We start from the raw sequence: 18,679 nt of genomic DNA, 5'->3' as shown, positions 1-18,679 counted from the left end.
TACAGTTTGGTATTGGGACCTGGCATTTGCAGTTCAAAGAGACTTTAGTTTGATTTCTAGCTCCAACACTTACTACCTATGTGACACTAGACAAGTCATTTGATTGCCCTCAGTCCCAGTTACCACATCTATAAAATGGGTAAAATAACTATAGGTACTAGGTCTAGGGGTTGTTGGGAGGAAGGCACTTTGTAATCCTTAAAATACATAGACATATGAGTCATATTTTTAAGGAACTCTATCACCTTGTTTGTCATTGGACAGAAATCTGACATTTAGAGTACCAAAAGTTAAGAAAATGCTTCTTAAAGGAACTGAAAACTATGCTTCTTAGCACTCTTATAATGATAGTAATAATAATAGCTACCATTTATATAGTGCCTACTATATGCCAGGCACTTTTACAAATATTATCTCATTTGATCCTCACAACAGCCCTAGGAGGTAGATGCAATTATTATCCCTATTTTATAGCTGAGGAAACTGAGACAGATAAAGGTTAAATGACTTGCCCAACATCATACAGCTAATAAGTGTCTGAGGCTAGACCTGAATTTGGGTCTTTCTGTCTCCAGCCCCACTGCTTTTCTGCTTCATCACCTAATTTCCTTTTCTATCATTCCACCACCATCATTACATAGGACTAAAGTCTGTTTTATGTTTTTATGTGTGTTATCGTTGTAAGTTTCTAATATGACCAGTCCAATGGCATTGATAAGAATAGCTGAGGTCCATTGGACCCTGGAACTTAAAAACCTGTTGGGTACTGGGCTTTAAGGTCCCTCGGATTTTCCGTGACTATTGGCCTTTGGGAACAGAGGGCGAACAGGACACTTCCCATAGCCCCCATTCCTGCTTCAAGTAGCCAGTGGGGTCTTGTGGAGGTTCTGGGCCTCTTGGGCCTTTTGGTTTGTGTTTCTGCCCTGTAAAGGGCCACTGTTAGACTCCATCCTTCAGTCTAACTTGACTCTCAACATCAATGTATTCCAGAACTATCAGCAACTCGAGGTGATCTGAATCCATCCCCAGCTGTCGCATACCCTGGCCCACTGACAGAAGGCAGTGGCACCTCCACGCTAGGGCCGTCCCTGGGAGATCGTCTGACCCAGACACTGGCCAACGAGGTGGTCAGGTTCCTAGCACAGGTGAGCCAAGTCCTAGCTATGTAGTGTGTGCAGAAAGGACAAAGGAGCTTAAAACAAAAGTAAAGGCAGAAATGTTCAAGTTTGAGAACTTCCAGACGCCATTTCCTCCCCTTCCCCTGTGAAGGGCTAGATCCCAACCATCTCAGAAAGAGGGAACCCACAGAAGGAGGGATTACTGACTAGGACGTTTAAAAAGCTCTTGATATCTGGAATTTCTTTCTTATATCTAATCTGAAAAGGGGTGCACTTGGTAAATGTTTAAAAACCAAGGGGAAATGTATGCAAATACACTTTATGTTTAATCTGCATTGTTAACACTTAAGTCTGGATAGTTGACAAAACAATGAATCAAATCCTGATTTGTAGCGAATGCCAATTTCTGAGATAAAAACACTCACAGTGAAAATTCAACAGTCTCGTAAACAGGTTAGAGCTGGCTCTAGTACACTCCTGAATCTAAGTCTTCATGTTGTCATCCAAGCTCACCTCTTCTTGTTTGGGTCTCATTGGAGATGGGGAAGAGTAACTCATCATCCATTCTCAGAGTCCCATGTAATTTTTACATGCCATCATAAAATTTCCCATCAGTTTTCTCTCCTCTAGGTTAAATGAACATAAATAAACATACTAAAGAATATGAAAAGTGATCTGAACTCTGAGAAATTGTAATAACTGAAAGGTGGGGGATTTCATGTAGGGGCAGAATTTTGCCTACATTATCAGACATGGTTGGTGTGTTTTTTTCTTTTTCTGCTTAACTGTTTTTTCTGTATTGCAACAAAGTGTGTAATTTTAGGGTTGGGGAACAGGGAAGCTAGATCCAGAAGTGACTGTCACTTAAAAACAAGAGTCATTCATAAAACTTATGACAAAATTAATATGTAAATGTAAAAATATTTAATAAAATAAGATCTAGTTAAGATGTAAAAATTCTATAGAATTATAGAATATTAAGAGGAATCTCAGAGATCGGTTGATTCTATCATCTAATTTGACAGATAGGAAAACTGAGTCCAAAAGAAATGAAGTGGCTTGTTGAAGGTCACACAGATAATTGTAGAGCTGGAGCAGGCTCTTGGCTCACAGACCTGGGGTTTTTAAAATATTCTAGCTTCTTTTTGTTCCTGAAAATCAAACTTATGGTTTATTCCATCAAAGAACTTATCTTTCAAAAAGTATAGTATCATAGGATTTTAGAGCTGGAAAGGACCTTAGAGATGATGTAGTCTAAGCCCCTCATTTTACGGAAAAGGAAACTGTCAGAGGTGCCATGCCTTGCCTAAGGTCTCACAAGAAGTTAGCAGTAGAGCTAGGCTTTTCATTCAGATCTTTTGGCTACAAATCTAAGGCTCTTTCCAATGCACCACAAACAAAATCAAGTGATCAGAATTAACAGAGACCTAGAGGTTTTGTGGAACTCACCCAGAGGATCCCCAGGGCACCAAAACCTTCATAGAGACATGACAATAAACTCAATTTGGTTCAAAAAGGATCCCTACACAACCACTGAGCTGTCTTTAGTTGCCTGAGAAAGGCCCAGGGGAATTCCTTCTGTGCCCCCCACCCCCAATAGCAGCTTGCTTCCCAATCACACGAGGACAGACACAAGGCAACAGAGTCAGGAAACTGGACCTGCTCTGAACATACAATGTGCACAAGGCCCTGAGGTTAAGAACCAACGTTTGAAAAGGATGAGGTCAAGGCTGTCACCCTGAGTAATCTTCGAGAGCTATTAGCTAATGATGCACGTGATTTTTTCCTTAATCCAGGTGGAATCTTTTGAAGGACTGGTCCAAGAAGGAACGTTGCCACCTCAGGATCAGCTCAAGGTACCACTAGCTACTGCTCTTTTCACTTCAGGATTTTTCTATATAATCTGAGTTATATATGTGTATTTACATGTGTCTTATATGTGTATTTATTGTTATTATTATACTTGTAATTAGACTTTACCTTACCCCTGCCCCTCCAGTTTATTATAATAATATATAAATATAATTTTATATTTAGATATAATTTATATATAATATAACTTATATACCAATTTATATAAATTCATATATCAGACATATGATATACTTATGTTTATCAGTATTTACATATTAACAAATGCATATAATAGATAAATTAACAAATCAACAAAATGATATAAAATATCAATAAATAAACAATAGAAACATCACAAACAAAAACAATAGAAATATTATAAATAAAAAATTATCATAACTAAAATAAATATAAATATATTTCACTATAAATATATCAGTTATATATAATTATATTTATATGTAAATTATACATATAATGTAGATATAAAATTGCATTTATGTATGTGTTATATATATTTATATTTCTATATAAATATATCTATATGTACATCAATTATATTAAATATAAATATATAAATAATTATAAGTCATTGACCATATATGTAAATATATATACAAACTATAAGTATATATTCGTGTGTGTGTGTGTGTGTATCTTCATAAGTCAGTGGCCAGGTAAGAGTCAAAATCAGGAAAGCAAAGGCCAGAGAGCCAGCCTACTTGCCAAGGCTTTGAGGACCACAACAGCAGGAAGCAGTTAAGTGCCCAAGTCATCTTCTAGTTATATAGCATCAGACTGTTCTGTAGTTGCGCATGTTCCCTCCTCCTATGTCCTAAGCTGCATCATGACTGGCTTCAAGCCATGGAGTTGCAACCTTTCAGAAGTGGGAACCAAAAGTTCTCAGTTCCTGGTTCCAGAAAATGAGGATGAGGATTAAAAGAGGTGGACAGAGGGGGAAATAGCTCCAAATCTCGGGTTTTAAGAGGGAGCCTGTGCTGAGTGGGAGTGCTAGGGAGTATGAACATACTGACCCTCATAAAGGAGCTAGACTCATTTGTGCCAACTTGGAAAATCCAACTGGGTGCATGGAGACATCTATAACTAGCCTTCATACTACTAAAAATTGATTTGCATTCAGGATTGCTAGCTAGCTGGCATTTGACTGGCTTGGCTGGTATTTTATCAAAGAAACTAAGAATAGGATTAGTAATGTCATGTTCTGGCCTTTTTTTCTAACTTTTGGTAATAATAACAGCCTCAATTAAATTTAACATGAATTTATTAAATGCCTACTATGTTACAAACACTATGTGGTAGGTGTTGGGAATACTAAGGCAAAAACTAAAGAGTTCTTACCTTTAGGTAGTTTACAATCTCATTGTGGGCAGAGGGCTGTAAGGAGACTTACGTGCACATGGAGAAGTAAATATAAAATACACATACAGAGTAACTTAAACTGGGGGAATCAGGGAAGGCGTAGTATAAAAGGTAGCACTTGAACAGATCCTTGAAAGAAGTCAAGGAATTTTCAAGTTGGAGGGAGTGTGTTACAGGCCTGGGGGACAGCCTGTGCTAGAGCAGAGAGATTAGAAATGGAAACTGGTTTGTGGAGAATAGTATAATGTATATAATGTAGTAATTATAATATGTAACATATAATAATAATACAATGCAGGGAGAATGTGTAATGAATGATGGGGAGAAATATGAAATTAATCCAGCTATCAGACATGGGATTTGAACCCAGGTGTCCCAGGCTCCAAAGCTAGAAACTAATCCACTCTCCTGTGCTGTTATAAGTTGCCGATCCCTGAATTAATATCATGGGGATATTAAGCTCTGTGTTAACTGCTGGGACATATACTACTCACCTGTGACTCTGTGGGCTCCCATGGCCTCTGGAAGCTCATACCTCTCTATGTTCTTTTTATTACAGCGGTTTTGGAGGCTGAAGGAAGAACAGGATGCTTTAGAGAAATCCTTTCTCTGGGCACGAGGAGAGCACAGACGTGTGCAACAGCTCCAGGCATCTGAGGTGCCTCCTGGTAAATTTGATCCTAACAGGTATGTGTTAGGAAAGGGAACCCATCGCCTTAAAGGATGACATCTGCATGGCCAGGGTTTTATCCCTGAAATTGCCCCCAAAGTTCTTGGAATTATGTTGCAGGGAAATGGTGGTTAATCTTCAGTGATTCAGAATAATCAACTGGGAGGGCGTTGGTAACGTGGAGAGTAAGTGGCACAGGAAGCCTGATCCATTTAGTAGAAAATCCAATTTGTGGAATATTTAAAAAGTGATACAGTTTCATCCTTTTGAAGTATTTTATACATTAAGATTATATGACTCAGTATTAATAAGTAAAATGAGCTAATGGGGATAAGTACTTGGCCTATAATTTCATCAGTATGAGGAGCTTGTCAGGAGGACGATGTAAGTGGAGCACTGAAGGGTTAAATGAGTCTGCAACCAGTATCAGTGTTAGAGGCTCTGAGTTCAAATTCTGCCTCTCATGATTATTACCTATGTGACTTGGTCAAGTCATTTAACTTCCACTCCCTGGGCCTCCTTTTCTTCCTTAAAAAAATGTTTTGTTTTTTCCCCAATTACATGTAAAAACAATTTTAACATTCATTTTTTAAAAAATTTTGAGTTCATATTTTGTCCCTGCCTCTTCCCACCTCATTGAAAAAACAAGCAATTTGATATAAGTTATACAGGTACAGTCATATAAAACATATTTCCATATTAGTCATGTCGTGAAAGAAAACACTTCCCTCCTCCTAAAAAACCCAAGAAAAATAAAGTAAAAACAAAAATACGCTCCAATCTATAGACTCCATCAGTTCTTTCTCTGGTTGTGGACAGCATTTTTCATCTTAAGTCCTTCAGAATTGTCCTTCAGAATAGCTAAGTCATTCGCAGTTGTTATAAACAATTAGTATGTACAATGTTCTCCTGCTTCTGCTCATTTCACTCTGCATCAGTTCATGTAAGTCTTTCCAGGTTTTTCTGAAATCATCCTGTTGGTCATTTCTTATATAGCACAGCAGTATTCCATCACAATCATATACCACCAACTTGCTGAGCCTCAATTTTCAAGTCAACAAGCATTATTAAGTTCTATTAAGTACCATATGCCACTGCTGAGCAGTAAGGATACAAAGAACCACAAAATAATCCCTCCCTCTCACATTCTAATGAGAAAGACAACATGTAAATACTTAGTGACATACAAAATATACTGAAACAGCAGATGGAGGGTAGTCTCAGAGAGGAAGGGACCAACACCTGGGAGAGGTTAACTGGGGGAAAAGCCTCCTCCAGAACATGGAATTCGAACTGGGTCTTGAAAGAAGCCTAGGAGGTTGAGATTGTGTATTCCAAGAATGGGGGACATTCTAGGAAAATGGACAGAGATGGAAGATGGACTGTCCTGTGTGAGGGACAGAAAGTAGGTCTGGTGTTGTTGGGTCACAGAATTCGTCAAAGGGAGTGAAGTATAGGGACTGGAATGGTAGGAAAGAGGTAGATGGGAAGAACTTTAAATTGCAAACAGAGGGTTTTATTTGATACTGGAAGTAATAGGGAGCCATTGGAGTTTATTTGAACATGTGTGGGGGAGGTGGGGTTCCTTTCTAACTCTAAGATTTTATGATGGTTTTTTTTTCTTGTTAGCAATACCCATGGTAAAACAAGAGAAACTGTACCCTTACTGACCTAGAGAACCCTCTAATTAGGAGTGTGCTGGTAAATGTTTAACAACTGGATCTCTGAAAAAAAAGTACACATGACACACTTTTTAAGTTTAATCTGCATTGTTCAAATGAGTTCCCAAACTTATTTGGCCTACCAACCCCCTTTAAAAAATTACTCAGTGCCCCCCCCCCCGAAATCTACTTTCTTTAACCCTTTAACTTTTTTTAAAAAATTTTTGTCATTTCTAAAAAAAAAACCTGCCTCCCTGGATCATTCCCTCACCCCCCAGGGGGTGCTGTCATCCACTTGGGAAACCTCTGCATCAGGCCCTGATAGTGAGCCAGTGGTATTTGGCTCCAGAAAACCCCTGACTGAAACTAGAGATAGTATTAATTGAGCTCATATGAAGGATTCAGAGAAACTACATGGAAAGAGATGTGTCCAATACACACCTTGTAGCCCTGCTGTTGTCTGTCTGAGGTTCTGTGTCAGTGAACATAAAACACCTCTGCTCTTGCAGATTAGCTGGTGAGGATACAGGTAGATTTTTGCTACTTGGGCTGGAACACTTAAAACAGAGAGTTAGGCAGCCCGATGAACAGCCTGGAACCAAAGCCAATGAGGGTCTGCTTTTCTGGTTACATATATGAAAACTTACAAATAGAAGCAGTGGATTCTGATGGGTCCCTGTTGGGAAGGAGTCACTGCGCCCTGGCCTCCCAGCTTCTTGCCAGCCTAGGCCCTCAGAGGCTCTGGGTTTTCTTAGCTTATTTGCTTTCTGACCATTAGATCTCTATTCTTCTGGTGGGCCAATCTTCATGTTTCTATGTCTAGGATTTTTCTCCCCTTGTTAAGTGGAGCCAGTATAGCGTCATGTAAGGAGCACTGAATTTGGGATCATCCTGCTACTTATTTACATTGTGACTTTGGGCCAAGTCATTCTCCTTTCTCTGGGTCTCACTCTCCTCATGTGTAAAATGAGGTCAGACTAAGTTTTCTTCTAAGTATAGATTTTATGATTTATACATTCTAAGAGGCATCTAACCCAAGGTCTCTCTTTCTACAGGGGTGAGTCTACCGTATAGGTTGTTCTTTTTTGTTTTGTTTTGGATTGGGCCTGTGATTTCATCAGCTTCCTCCCTCTACCAATACAAAACCTTCTCTATCACTTACAGTCTTAAGAGGATAGCCTGGGACACTGAGAGGTTAAGATTAAATGACTTGCCCAGGATCCTGTGTCAAAGGTGGGGACTTGAATCCAGGTTTTCCTAAGTTTGAGGCTAGCTTTTTATCCAGTAGTCATGTTATCTCTGACTCTGCAGTAGTCTAGGGAATTTCCTACAATGCATTGGGAAAAAAATCCTGAGCTAGTGCATCTCCTTCCCCTTTCAGAATGTAACAGTCTCCTCTCTCTTTCTGTCTCTCTCTGTGTCTCTGTTTCTGTCTTTGTCTCTGTCTCTCTTTCTGATTTCATTCTTCTACATAACCATAATTTGACCTGTTTCAGGGAAGTGGAAGGAGAGATATTTCGGCTAGGAATGCGCCTCGAGGAGCTGATGGATGAGATAGATGACTTAAGACCTGACCAGCTGTCTCTGAGGACCCCTCCAGAAGAAAAGTCCCGCGGCAGCTCAGCAGCTTCACCTGTATCAGACCTGCCAACTCTGTCTCCTGCTCTATCAGCTCACGCCCCTATGCCTGCTGTCTGCACCCCCTACCCTGAGGTAACTCTTTTCTCCATTACAGGAGGAAGGCAGTCGTTGAGCCCAGTGGCGAATGAATTACATTAGACTTCTTGTTTCTTTTTTTGTGTGCTAGATCTTCATGAGAATCTGTTTGAGTCTGACTCAGTGTTTACTGTTAAGTCATGCTTGGGTTCTCTTGGACTAGCCAAGGGGGGAATGCAATAGAATGAAAAAGACATTTACCAAGCACTTCTCATGGAGCCAGATTTCAGAGGGCCTTGAATGCTGATCAAAGAATCTGAAAGCAATTAGGAGGTTCTGAAGATTTTTAATAAGAGGAATGATATGTCCAAGTATGTGCCTAAGGAAATTTATTCTGGCAGCAGTCTGAAGGATAGACTAGAAGGGAAAGAGATCAGAGGAGGGAAGACAATTTAGAAAGCTGTTACAGTTGTCCTAGTGAACTAGTGGACTAATAATGAGGGCCTAGCTGGGGGTGGTGGCAATGGGGAGAGAGAGACAGGGACAGAGAGACAGACAGAGACAGATAGACAGAGACATAGACAGGGATGGAGAGAGAGGCAGAGAGAGAGAGAGAAAGAGGGGTGGGGAGGGAGGGTTAATGAAGCAAGGAGTGAGAAGTAAAGCTAAGACAGACTTTGTAGTCCTGACATTTTACAGGCAAATATGTTTTCTAAAGATTTAGTTGGATTGCTCAGTATTATTTGAGGCTCCAACCCAACAGTGTCATTTCTTCCGGGAAACCGTTGCAAGGTGGTATTTTACCTTCTTTTGTTCAGTCATTTAAGCCATGTCCAACTCTTCATGATCCCATTTGGGGTTTTCTTGGCAAAGATACTGGAGTGGTGTGTCATTTCATTCTCCAGCTCATTTTGCGTATGAGGAAACTGAGGCAAAAGGGATTAAGTGACTTGCCTAGGGTCACACAACTAAGTGTCTGAGATATTTGAACTCATGAAGAGGATTCTTTCTGGCTCCAGGCCTGGTGCTCTATCTACTGTGCTGCCTACATTTTACCTTGTAGGGTACTGAAAATCAAAAGCATGCATCTATGGGTGTTGATCTTGCAAGATCTGCTGAGTCCTGGGTGCTGCTGGTGGGGGTTAGGGTGATGGTGCTAACTAGTCCCTGCCCTCAGGGAAATTATACATTATGCTCTTCCTCCCATACCACACTCCATCTCCCATCTCTGTCCCTTTGCCCTGATTGTCCCCATGCCTGGAATAATCTCTTTCCTCATTTCTGGCTCTTAGGTTCTCTGGCTTCCTTCAAGGCTCAGCTCAAATCCTGCTTTCTGCAGAGGCCTTTCTCCCATTGCTGTTACCTTCCTCTATGAGATTCCCTTCCTCTGCTCTGTGCGTATCTTTCTTTATTCACTTAATTATTCACTTGGTTCCTTCCCGATTAGAATGTGAACTTCATGAAGGCATGGACTATTTCTGCTAGTGGAGAGAGCACTGGCCCTGAAGTCAGGAAGACTTGAGTTCAAATTTGGCCTCAGATACTTACTAGCTGTGTGATCCTGGGCAAGCCATTTAACCCTGTTAGCTTCAGTTTCCTCATCTGTAAAATGAACTGGAGAAGGAAATGGCAAACCACTCCAATATCTTTGCCAAGAAAACCCCAAGTAGGGTCATCAATAGTCAGACACAACTGAAACAGCTGAACAACAACAATGCTTAGCGCTGTGCCTGGCACTGTTTAATGCTTGTTGACTAATTGTGAGGGGGTAGAGCACTGGGGTTAAGGTCAGTGGGCTAAAATTCCAGTTTCAGTATTTGCTAGTTTGGTGACCCTGAGCAAGTCACTTAATGTCTCTTAGCTTTAGTTTTCTCATCTATAAAATGAAAACACTATTCGTATTTCCTACTTTGTACAGCTATTTTATGGAAAGCCCTTTGTACACTCTGAAGGGCTGTGGAAAATTAAGTTATTGTTAAAAGACAGAGACATGGATAAGTATGTAATATGTAGTATCTTGCAATAGGTGCCAGTGGGTTTCAAAACCATAGACTAAGGTCTGATGGGAGGAAGGGAAGGGAAGAGAATTAGCATTATATTGTGCCTACTATGGGCCAGGTACTGTGCTATCTCATTTGATTCTTATAACAACCCTGCAACGCTAAGTGTTCCCCACTTTATGGTTAAAGAACTGAGGCAAACAGAAGTTAAGTGACTTGCTTAGGGTCGTACTGCTAGATTCAGACTCAGATATCTGAGTCCAGATTTGAACTCAGGTCTTCCTGACTCTGGGTTCAGTGGGGAAGGTCATTTTGCACAGGGGAGGAACGGAGATGACTTTCTGGGGGAGGCTGCATTTGATCAGAGCTTTAGTGGACAAAGACGAGAAGGAAGTATATTTCAGGCACAGGGAGCAGAATGGGCAAAGACAAAGAGGGGTGAAAGTGTATCTCTTACTATGCTTTTGTGCTCTTCTTGTGCTTATCTGTCACACCATCCCATGGATAGGAGAGAGAGAGATGGCTCAACAATGACCCAGATAGGTAGAGTTGGTGCCAGTTCAATTACTGTACCCAAAGACTCGCCATCTTTTTTCATATAACTGTGTTCATAGGTTGTATGGTATCATTGATAGAGAGCCAGTCTTGGGGGTAGGAAGACCTGTGTTCAAGTCTTGTTTCTTCCACATGCTGATCATGTGACCCTAAGCAAGCCACTTTCCTCTCTATGCCCCAAACAACTTTCCAAGACTATGCATTGTAGATTAGTTGCTGATTTTCATTGATAGGAGTTTCCTTACACCTATTCACTCAAAGGTTCAAATGAGGAATAAAAACCAGCTGACATTTACCTAACATATTAAGGTTGGCATAGTACTTTGCATATATTCTTTTATTTGAGCCTCACAACGAACTTGAAGAGTAGATACAAATAGGTATTATCCCCATTTTACAGATGAGGAAACTGAGGTTAAGTGACTTGTTTGTAGTCCTGCAACAAGGGTCAGAGTTAGGATTTGAACCCAGGTCTTTCTTATTCAGTACCTACACCATATCCACTGTGTCATGCTGCCTCTCAGAATTCATTTTTAAAAATAGCATTTTATTTTTTCCAATTACATGTAAAGATAATTTTTAACATTCATTTAAAAAATTCTTGAATTCCAAATTTTTCTCCCTCCCTCTTTTTCTTACCCCCTCCCTAAAATGGCTAGCAATTTGATATAGGGTATATATGTACAATCATGTAAAACATATTTCCATATTAGTCATGTTGTAAAAGAAGAAACAGACCAAAAGGAGAAAACCATGAAAAAAATAAAGTAAAAATGGTATGCTTTGATCTGCATTAAGACTCTATCAGTTCTTTCTCTGGATGTGGATAATATACCTCTTAGAGTTCTTAAAGGCTTGATGTCAACTTGGAAGGAGGTCTCTAGTGGAGTATTCTAGGGACATGCCCTTTGTCCCATGATGTTTAACATTTAAAAAAATGTATGGCTTCAGAAAATAATAGCTGGCATTTACATAGCATTTTAAAGCACTTTACAAGTATTATCACATTTTATCTTCACACTAACCCTGGAAGGTAGGTGCTATTATTAGCCCCATTTTACATTTGAGGAAACTGAGGCAGACAAGTTAGGTGACTTGCCTAGGATCAGATAAGTATCTGAGGTCAGATTTGAATTCAAGTCTTCCTGACTCCAAGACCAGTGGTCTACCCACTGCACCATGTAGCTACATAGGTAGCTAGCCCACCCAGTTTTGTGTCACCTTCAGATCTGAAAAGCCAACACAATGGGTGATAGAATCATGATCCCAAAAGATCTCAAAAGGCTAGAGCAATAGATCAAATCTAAGAAGATGAAATTCACTAAGGATAAATGTGAAGTCCTATAAATCAATTTCAGAAGTACTAGATAAGGGAGCCATGGGTCCTCCCCACCTTTTAAAAAAAGAATATGTCTTCTTTAGCTTGTTGTTGCTGTTTCAGTTATGTCTGACTCTTCATGGCCTCATTTGGGATTTTCTTGGCAAAGATACTAGAGTGGTTTTCCATTTCCTTCTCCAGCTCACTTTACAGATGAGGAAACTGAGGCAAACAGGGTTAGGCGACCTGCGCAGGGTCACACAGCTAGGAAGTTATCTGAGGTCACATTTGAACTCAGGTCTTCCTGACTCCAGGTCTGGTGGTCTATCCACTGTGCCACTTAGCTGCCCATTCACAAGATTAGGATAAGTATAACCTAGGTTGCACAAGTGAAGTTTCCTGGTGAGGATGGAAGAGTTATCTCCCTCGGTTGTTTTGTCCAAAGCTCTGGGGCTAATTGGACTCTCTCTGACTCCTTACCTCTCTTTCCTACAGACCCCAGCTCTCCAGAACGGCCACACTTTTCTGTCTGGAGAGCATACAGAAGTGAGCTCTGCCAGCAGCGAGGTAGAAAATGAGAGCCCCGTATTGCCCCAGCCACTTCAGTACAAGCAGCTCCAAATGGAGCAGGATTTCCAGAGCCTTATGGCCCGGTAAGTGTCAAGGGGACGGTCAGAGGGTCCCATCCACTTATGGGAACTCCCCAGCCCTCCTGGCTCTATCCAATCCCCATCCCCAGACCTTCCAACCCACTTTGTGTCCAAACAAGGTGGGGAATCCACAGAAAGACCTGGGAAACTGTTAGGAAAAACTCATCAAAACCTTGAATATACTTAATACTTGATAATACTTAGTTACGGAGAAGTTCAGTTTGGTGGAATGGTATATGCTGAGGTGGTAAACCCAGCTCCATACTGAAAATATTCTTTTTTTTTTGTTTTGGGCTAGACAATGGGGTTAGGTGTCTTGCCCAGGGTCATACAGCTAGTAGGTGTCAAGTATCTGAGGCCGGATTTGAAAAAAGAAAAAGAAAGGGAAGAATAGGCAGGTCAACAAAACTAACCAACACATTAACATCTAACAGTTCATATGATGTTCTACACCCATAGTCCCCCACTTCTGCAAATGAGGGAAAGAGATGCATTTTCTTATCTTTTCTTCAGGGACAAGCTTTGTTATTATAATTACCCAGTAAGGAATGTTTTTTTAAGATCCAAAGCAGCATCTTCTTTTGGATGCATGGGATGTGGTAGAAGGCATCTTTTGACTTTTTGGATTGGAAGGAGGTGGGGGAGGAGGACCGGAGAAAGCTTAAGTTTGGAGAAGTCCTTTTGGGAACTCCACTGGCCTGGCCTATAGCCTCATGTGCTCCATTTTCCTCACAAATAAAAATGGGATGATTTTCTATATAGTAGTGGCACAGTGGATGGAGTGCCAGGCCTGAAGTCAGGAAGACTCATCTTCCTGAGTTCAAATCTGGCCTCAGACACTTACTAGTTGTGTGACCCTGGGCAAGTAACTTAACCCTGTTTGCCTCTGTTTCTCATCTGTAAAATGAGCTGGAGAAGGAAATGGCAAACCACTACAGTATCTTTGCCAAGAAAACCCCAAATGGGGTCATGAAGAGTCAGACGTGACTGAAAAATGATTGAAAGCTTTGCAATAGAGTACCATGGCACAGACTATACGGTACTGCTGGAGTTTCATCATTTGCTCTGCAAAGGAAGGTACAGTGCATTAGTCATTATGACTAAGGAAAGACTACTCACTGGGGTCAGATAACCTGGGTTCACATCTCACCTCTGGTGATGGATTCAGAGTGCAGACTGAGACATATTTTTTGGACATAGCCAGTGTAGGAATTTGTTTTGTTCTACTATACATACATGTCTACAACAGCTTTATTTTTCTTTGCTTCCCTCCCCCACCCCCAACTGGAGGGAGAAGGTAGGAGGGAAAGTAGATTTTTGCTAATTGACAAAAATAATTAAACAACTTAAAAATGTATTTATACAGGTTCAACAGGAAAAAATCAATTCTGTCTTTGACACTTCTTATCTTGTGAACTGAGACAAATCACCTAGCCTCCCTAGGCCTCCGTTTTCTCTTCTGTAAAATGAGGGGATTGGATTAGATGGTTTCTGAGGTCCTTTCTAACTCAAGATCTGTGAGCTTGAGAGCCTGCGAGGAAGATGTGCATAGTGGGGAGAGCTGCTGAAGGGAACTAGGGGATCTTTGCCAAAGGATGCTCGGTGTGCTGCTTGGTTTGCTCTGATGGCTTTGGGGAAGCCAAGATTGAGTCCATCAATGCTTTCTGGGATCCATGCAGAGGGGATTTGATGTAGATAACCAAGAGGAGATGTTCTTCACTTCCACAAAATATGAGGACTAGAGTGAATATGCTTAAGCCACAATTGTAGGGATTAAAGTGAAATATTGGGATGAATTGGGTCAGGAAGTGCTGTGCTAAGAGTTGGGGAAGCAAAGAAAGACAAAAATGGTCCCTGTCCCACAGGCACTTACCTCCAGAATCTGTTATAAGTGTTATAGAGTCTTCTCTGAGAATTTTTGAAAGTTAGGATGGAGTCTCATCTGTCTGGGGTGGGTTAATATAATGCTATGTGAAGGCAGGGGGGTGGACTATATGACCTCTCAGAGTCCCTTCTAGCTTTTATAAAAGTTGCTCTGAGACAGTCATGATTTGGTCATTTAGGGATTCATCCATAAGAGGATCCACTAAGACCTCTTAGAAGAAGCATCTCATTCATAGCTTGGAGACTGGATTTAGGATGTGTCTCATCGGTCAGTCCCCAGAAATTTAGTGCACCATCTTGAGTACTAGTGCTTGGTCATGTCTGCAATGTTTCCCAGCCAAGAGCACTTCAAGACAGCAGATGGTAGTACTCAAAGTCACACCTCTTCTGTTGGGTCCATTATAGATGCCACAGTATCAAGTTGTTCCCTGATGCTGTCAAGTTGGAAGAAGACCAAGAAGAGAAGAATTCCACCCAGGAAGTTGATGGGCCAATTGCTGGGAATCCCAATGCTTTTGAATCCAGTTCAAGGAGGACAGAACAGGAGAAAGGGAAGCACCCGAACCATCTTGAGTAAGTCACTTGCTCCTTGACTATTCAATCTTTACTAGATTCAGGCATCTCAGTGATGAAGGAGGTTAAGTTTGTCCCTAATCCAATTCAGAAAACATTTATTAAGCACTGACTATGTGCAAAGGATATAGTTTGGATCCATAGACAAAAACAAAGCAGTCTGTGCCCTTGAAAACCTTAAATTATAAGTAGGGGGTAAGGAGGAGAGGGAAATATAACATGTACTCAGATTAATAAGTACAATGTAGTTTGAGGAGAGAGGGATCAGGGAAGGCTTCATGAAGGAGGTGGCACGTGAGCTAAGATGTGAAGGAAGAATATGAAGAAGTGAAAGGTAATGCTTCCCCTGCCCCACTTTTCTGTTGTTTGTAATACTAAAAAAAAAAACCCATGACTCTTCCTTTTGAGAGAGATTTCCTTTTCTTCACAAGAAAAATTTCAGCACCTTGTCCTTCCTGAGGATCCGTCCAATAATGAGATGTCGTAATATCTCCCTTTTGTACATTGCTTTTTAAAATATTTTTTCTTTTAAATTTACTATATCTTTTTGTTTTGACATCACCTTCATTTTCAACTATATCCCTCTTTTTCATGTACCTAGTGAGCCAATCCTTGTAACTAAGAATTAAAAAAAAGAAAGATTAAAAAGTAGTTCAGCAAACCAATGCCTCAATTATGTCTGACAGAATATGCAATATCCCACACGCACAGTGTCCCACCTCTGCAAAGAGGGGAGGGAGGTGCATTTTCTCAATTTTTTTTCTCTTCTGCAGGGCCACAGCTTTATATTTTCCAAAGGCAACTAGGTGGTTTAGTGCATAAAGAACTAGATTTGGAGTCGGGAAGATGTGAGTGCAAATCCTGCCACTTACTAGCTATATAACCCTGAACAAGTCATTTAACCTCTATGTGCTTCAGTTTCCTCACATGCAAAATTGAGATGGTAGCACATTCTTCACAAGGTTGTCATGAGATCAAATGTAAAATGATATGCAAATCTTAAAGAGCTATATAAAGGCTCTTATGTGTTCCCTATATAAATGTAATATTTATATTATATAATGATATTTTTATTATTATTACCCTTATTATGAGGTAGTTAGGGCTGGGGTTATTGGATAAAGGGGCAAACAGCTCTGAGTGTGGGGTAGTGGGGATAGCTATTAAGTGGCAGAGCTGTGACTCAAACCCAGGTCTCCTCATTCTTGACCTGCCTCTCCACTCTGTTGTGAGATGCTTGCCCTGCCAATGGAGCAGGTTCAGTTTCTTTTCTTTTCTTTTCTTTCTTTTTTTTTTGGTGAGGCAATTGGGGTTAAGTGACTTTCCCAGAGTCATACAGCTATTGAGTGTTATGTATCTGAGCCAGATTTGAACTCAAATCCTCCTGACTCCAGGGCCAATGCTTTATTCACTGTACCACCTAGCTGTCCCTACAGGCTCAGTTTCAACATTGATTGACATCCTGATTCCTTCACCACTTAAATGAATCTGTGATTTCCCTCCACAGGGGCAGGGTACCCCATAATTAGCCCCTTGTATTTCCATAAATACTAAATAGAAAGTTTACCCAACACAACAAGAGGCCTTTGCGCTGCCTCTTTGAATAATTTCATGGCACCAGGGAAACACTTCAGGGCTACATTGGCCTCTTATCCCTCATGAGACCTCTGTGTCCCTCCTCTTCCGGCCATATGTTTCCTTAAGGCTCTATCTTATTCTTTGCTCATGAGCTCCATGGTAGCCCTGATATACATGTGAGCCCAGGGATTTTTTTCCTAAAGACCATGATCCTTACCAGGAACTTCTCAGTTGGAGCCTTTTTTGGGGCACTTTTCTTCATCTATGATCCTAGATCCACGAGAGGGGCTCCCCTTCCCCGCCCCCCAGATGTGGAGTGAGCACAAGGGAAGACAAATGGAGTAGGGCCTGAGGAGCCCCAGGAAGGATGAGGCTGATGCATGTTTTTCATTTCTTGTCAGGGAGTGTGTGGAGCAGACCCAATCGACCCAGCCCCTAGATCTCCAGTCATCGCCAGGGAATGGTGGGCACCACTTGGATGGGCTTCCTCAGGGTCCTGTGGCTCAGCCGCCCCCACCTGCCCCCCAGCTCACCCCACCAGTCTCAGAACAAAAGCAGCAACCCTCTCACCAGAGCAGCATCGCCAGTCTGGCTGGCAGTGGGGCATCGGGCTCTTTGCCCCTTCAGAAGGCTTTCCATTTGGCCAGCACCCCCCAGCTGGCGAGAAACTTCGACGTGAGCCAGTACAAGGTAACGACTGTGTTTGGGGGATGTATAATCCAGGCGTGCCTTCTGGGGAAAAGGCTTCCGTTTATGGCCTGGGAGGCAATCAATGCAAGTTGTTTTCTGAAGTTGTCTGCCAAACAGTGAGGCAGGGAAGATAGTGAGAGCAATGGAAGGAGCCCTGGGTTTGAATCCAGACTCTGATTCTTAGAAGCTGGGTGACAAGTCCTTCACCTCTCTGATCCTCAGCCCCTCATTTGTAAAACAGGAATGATAATAATGATAATCACATTAATAGCAATTCATAATTCTGTAGAGCTTTAAGGTTTACCAAGGGACCTTTCTTCACAACTTTGTGTGATATATATGCAGCACATGTATTGCTGTGACATGGTCATTTAGGCTTGGTGACCCTTGTCCTTTCTTGAGTTCAACATTCACCTCTTGGTGCCCCAGAAACCTCTCTAAGAATACAATAAACTGCTGAGCAGTTTGATTTACATTGGTAAAAAGGGAGTTTCTGCCCATTCCTCATACCAATAAAATCACAAAATAAAATCTGGCCCAACACACACACACGCACACACGCACACACACACACACACACACACACACACACACACACACCCTCTTCAGAAATGGGAACCAGCTATAGGGATGGGAGAGTTGATGTGACAGGTAGAAATGGTATGGTTTCATGACATGTAAATTTAGAAAGGAGTTTGACCCCCTCATTCTAATGATGATGACAGTGATGATAATGAAGACCATGTGCTTACATGGCCAGAAAGGCCAATGAAATACTGAGCAGCATCAGGAAGAGGACTAAAAATGAGGCGTGAAATATGTTCCCTTTCTTTTTAAAATAATTTTTATTTTATTAAATATTTCCCAATTACATGTAAAAACATTTTCAACAAACATTTTTCAAAATTTTGAGTTACAAATTCTCTCCCTCCATACTATACCGCCTTGAGAAGGCAAGCAATTTTATTTTGATTAAATATGTGAGGACTTGCAAAACATATTTCCATATTAGCCATGTTGCAAAAGAAAATACAAACAAAATAAAACAAAAATAATTTTTTACAAGTATGCTTCAGTCTTCATTCAGAGTTC

The 18,679-nt window shown here is 41.0% G+C and overlaps 1 protein-coding gene across 3 annotated transcripts in view; it reads left to right on the top strand.

The window, feature by feature from the left end:
* The window catches only part of LOC114047095 (AT-hook-containing transcription factor-like), a 70,460-nt gene that overhangs the window by 28,450 nt on the left and 23,331 nt on the right, over positions 1-18,679 (top strand). For all 3 annotated transcript variants that reach the window (XM_027867819.1, XM_027867820.1, XM_027867821.1), the window contains 7 exons: positions 991-1,145; positions 2,915-2,974; positions 4,912-5,039; positions 8,180-8,396; positions 12,708-12,865; positions 15,152-15,319; positions 17,299-17,587. In XM_027867819.1, coding sequence (XP_027723620.1) covers positions 991-1,145; positions 2,915-2,974; positions 4,912-5,039; positions 8,180-8,396; positions 12,708-12,865; positions 15,152-15,319; positions 17,299-17,587 — 1,175 coding nt within the window. The remainder of the gene's footprint in view (positions 1-990; positions 1,146-2,914; positions 2,975-4,911; positions 5,040-8,179; positions 8,397-12,707; positions 12,866-15,151; positions 15,320-17,298; positions 17,588-18,679) is intronic.

This window comes from Vombatus ursinus, unplaced genomic scaffold, assembly GCF_900497805.2.
Source record: "Vombatus ursinus unplaced genomic scaffold, bare-nosed wombat genome assembly UNPS02014786.1, whole genome shotgun sequence".
In the NCBI taxonomy this organism is placed as follows: Eukaryota; Metazoa; Chordata; class Mammalia; order Diprotodontia; family Vombatidae; genus Vombatus; species Vombatus ursinus.
Note: the sequence above shows the minus strand (reverse complement) of the source record. Positions and strands in the feature narration are given on the sequence as shown.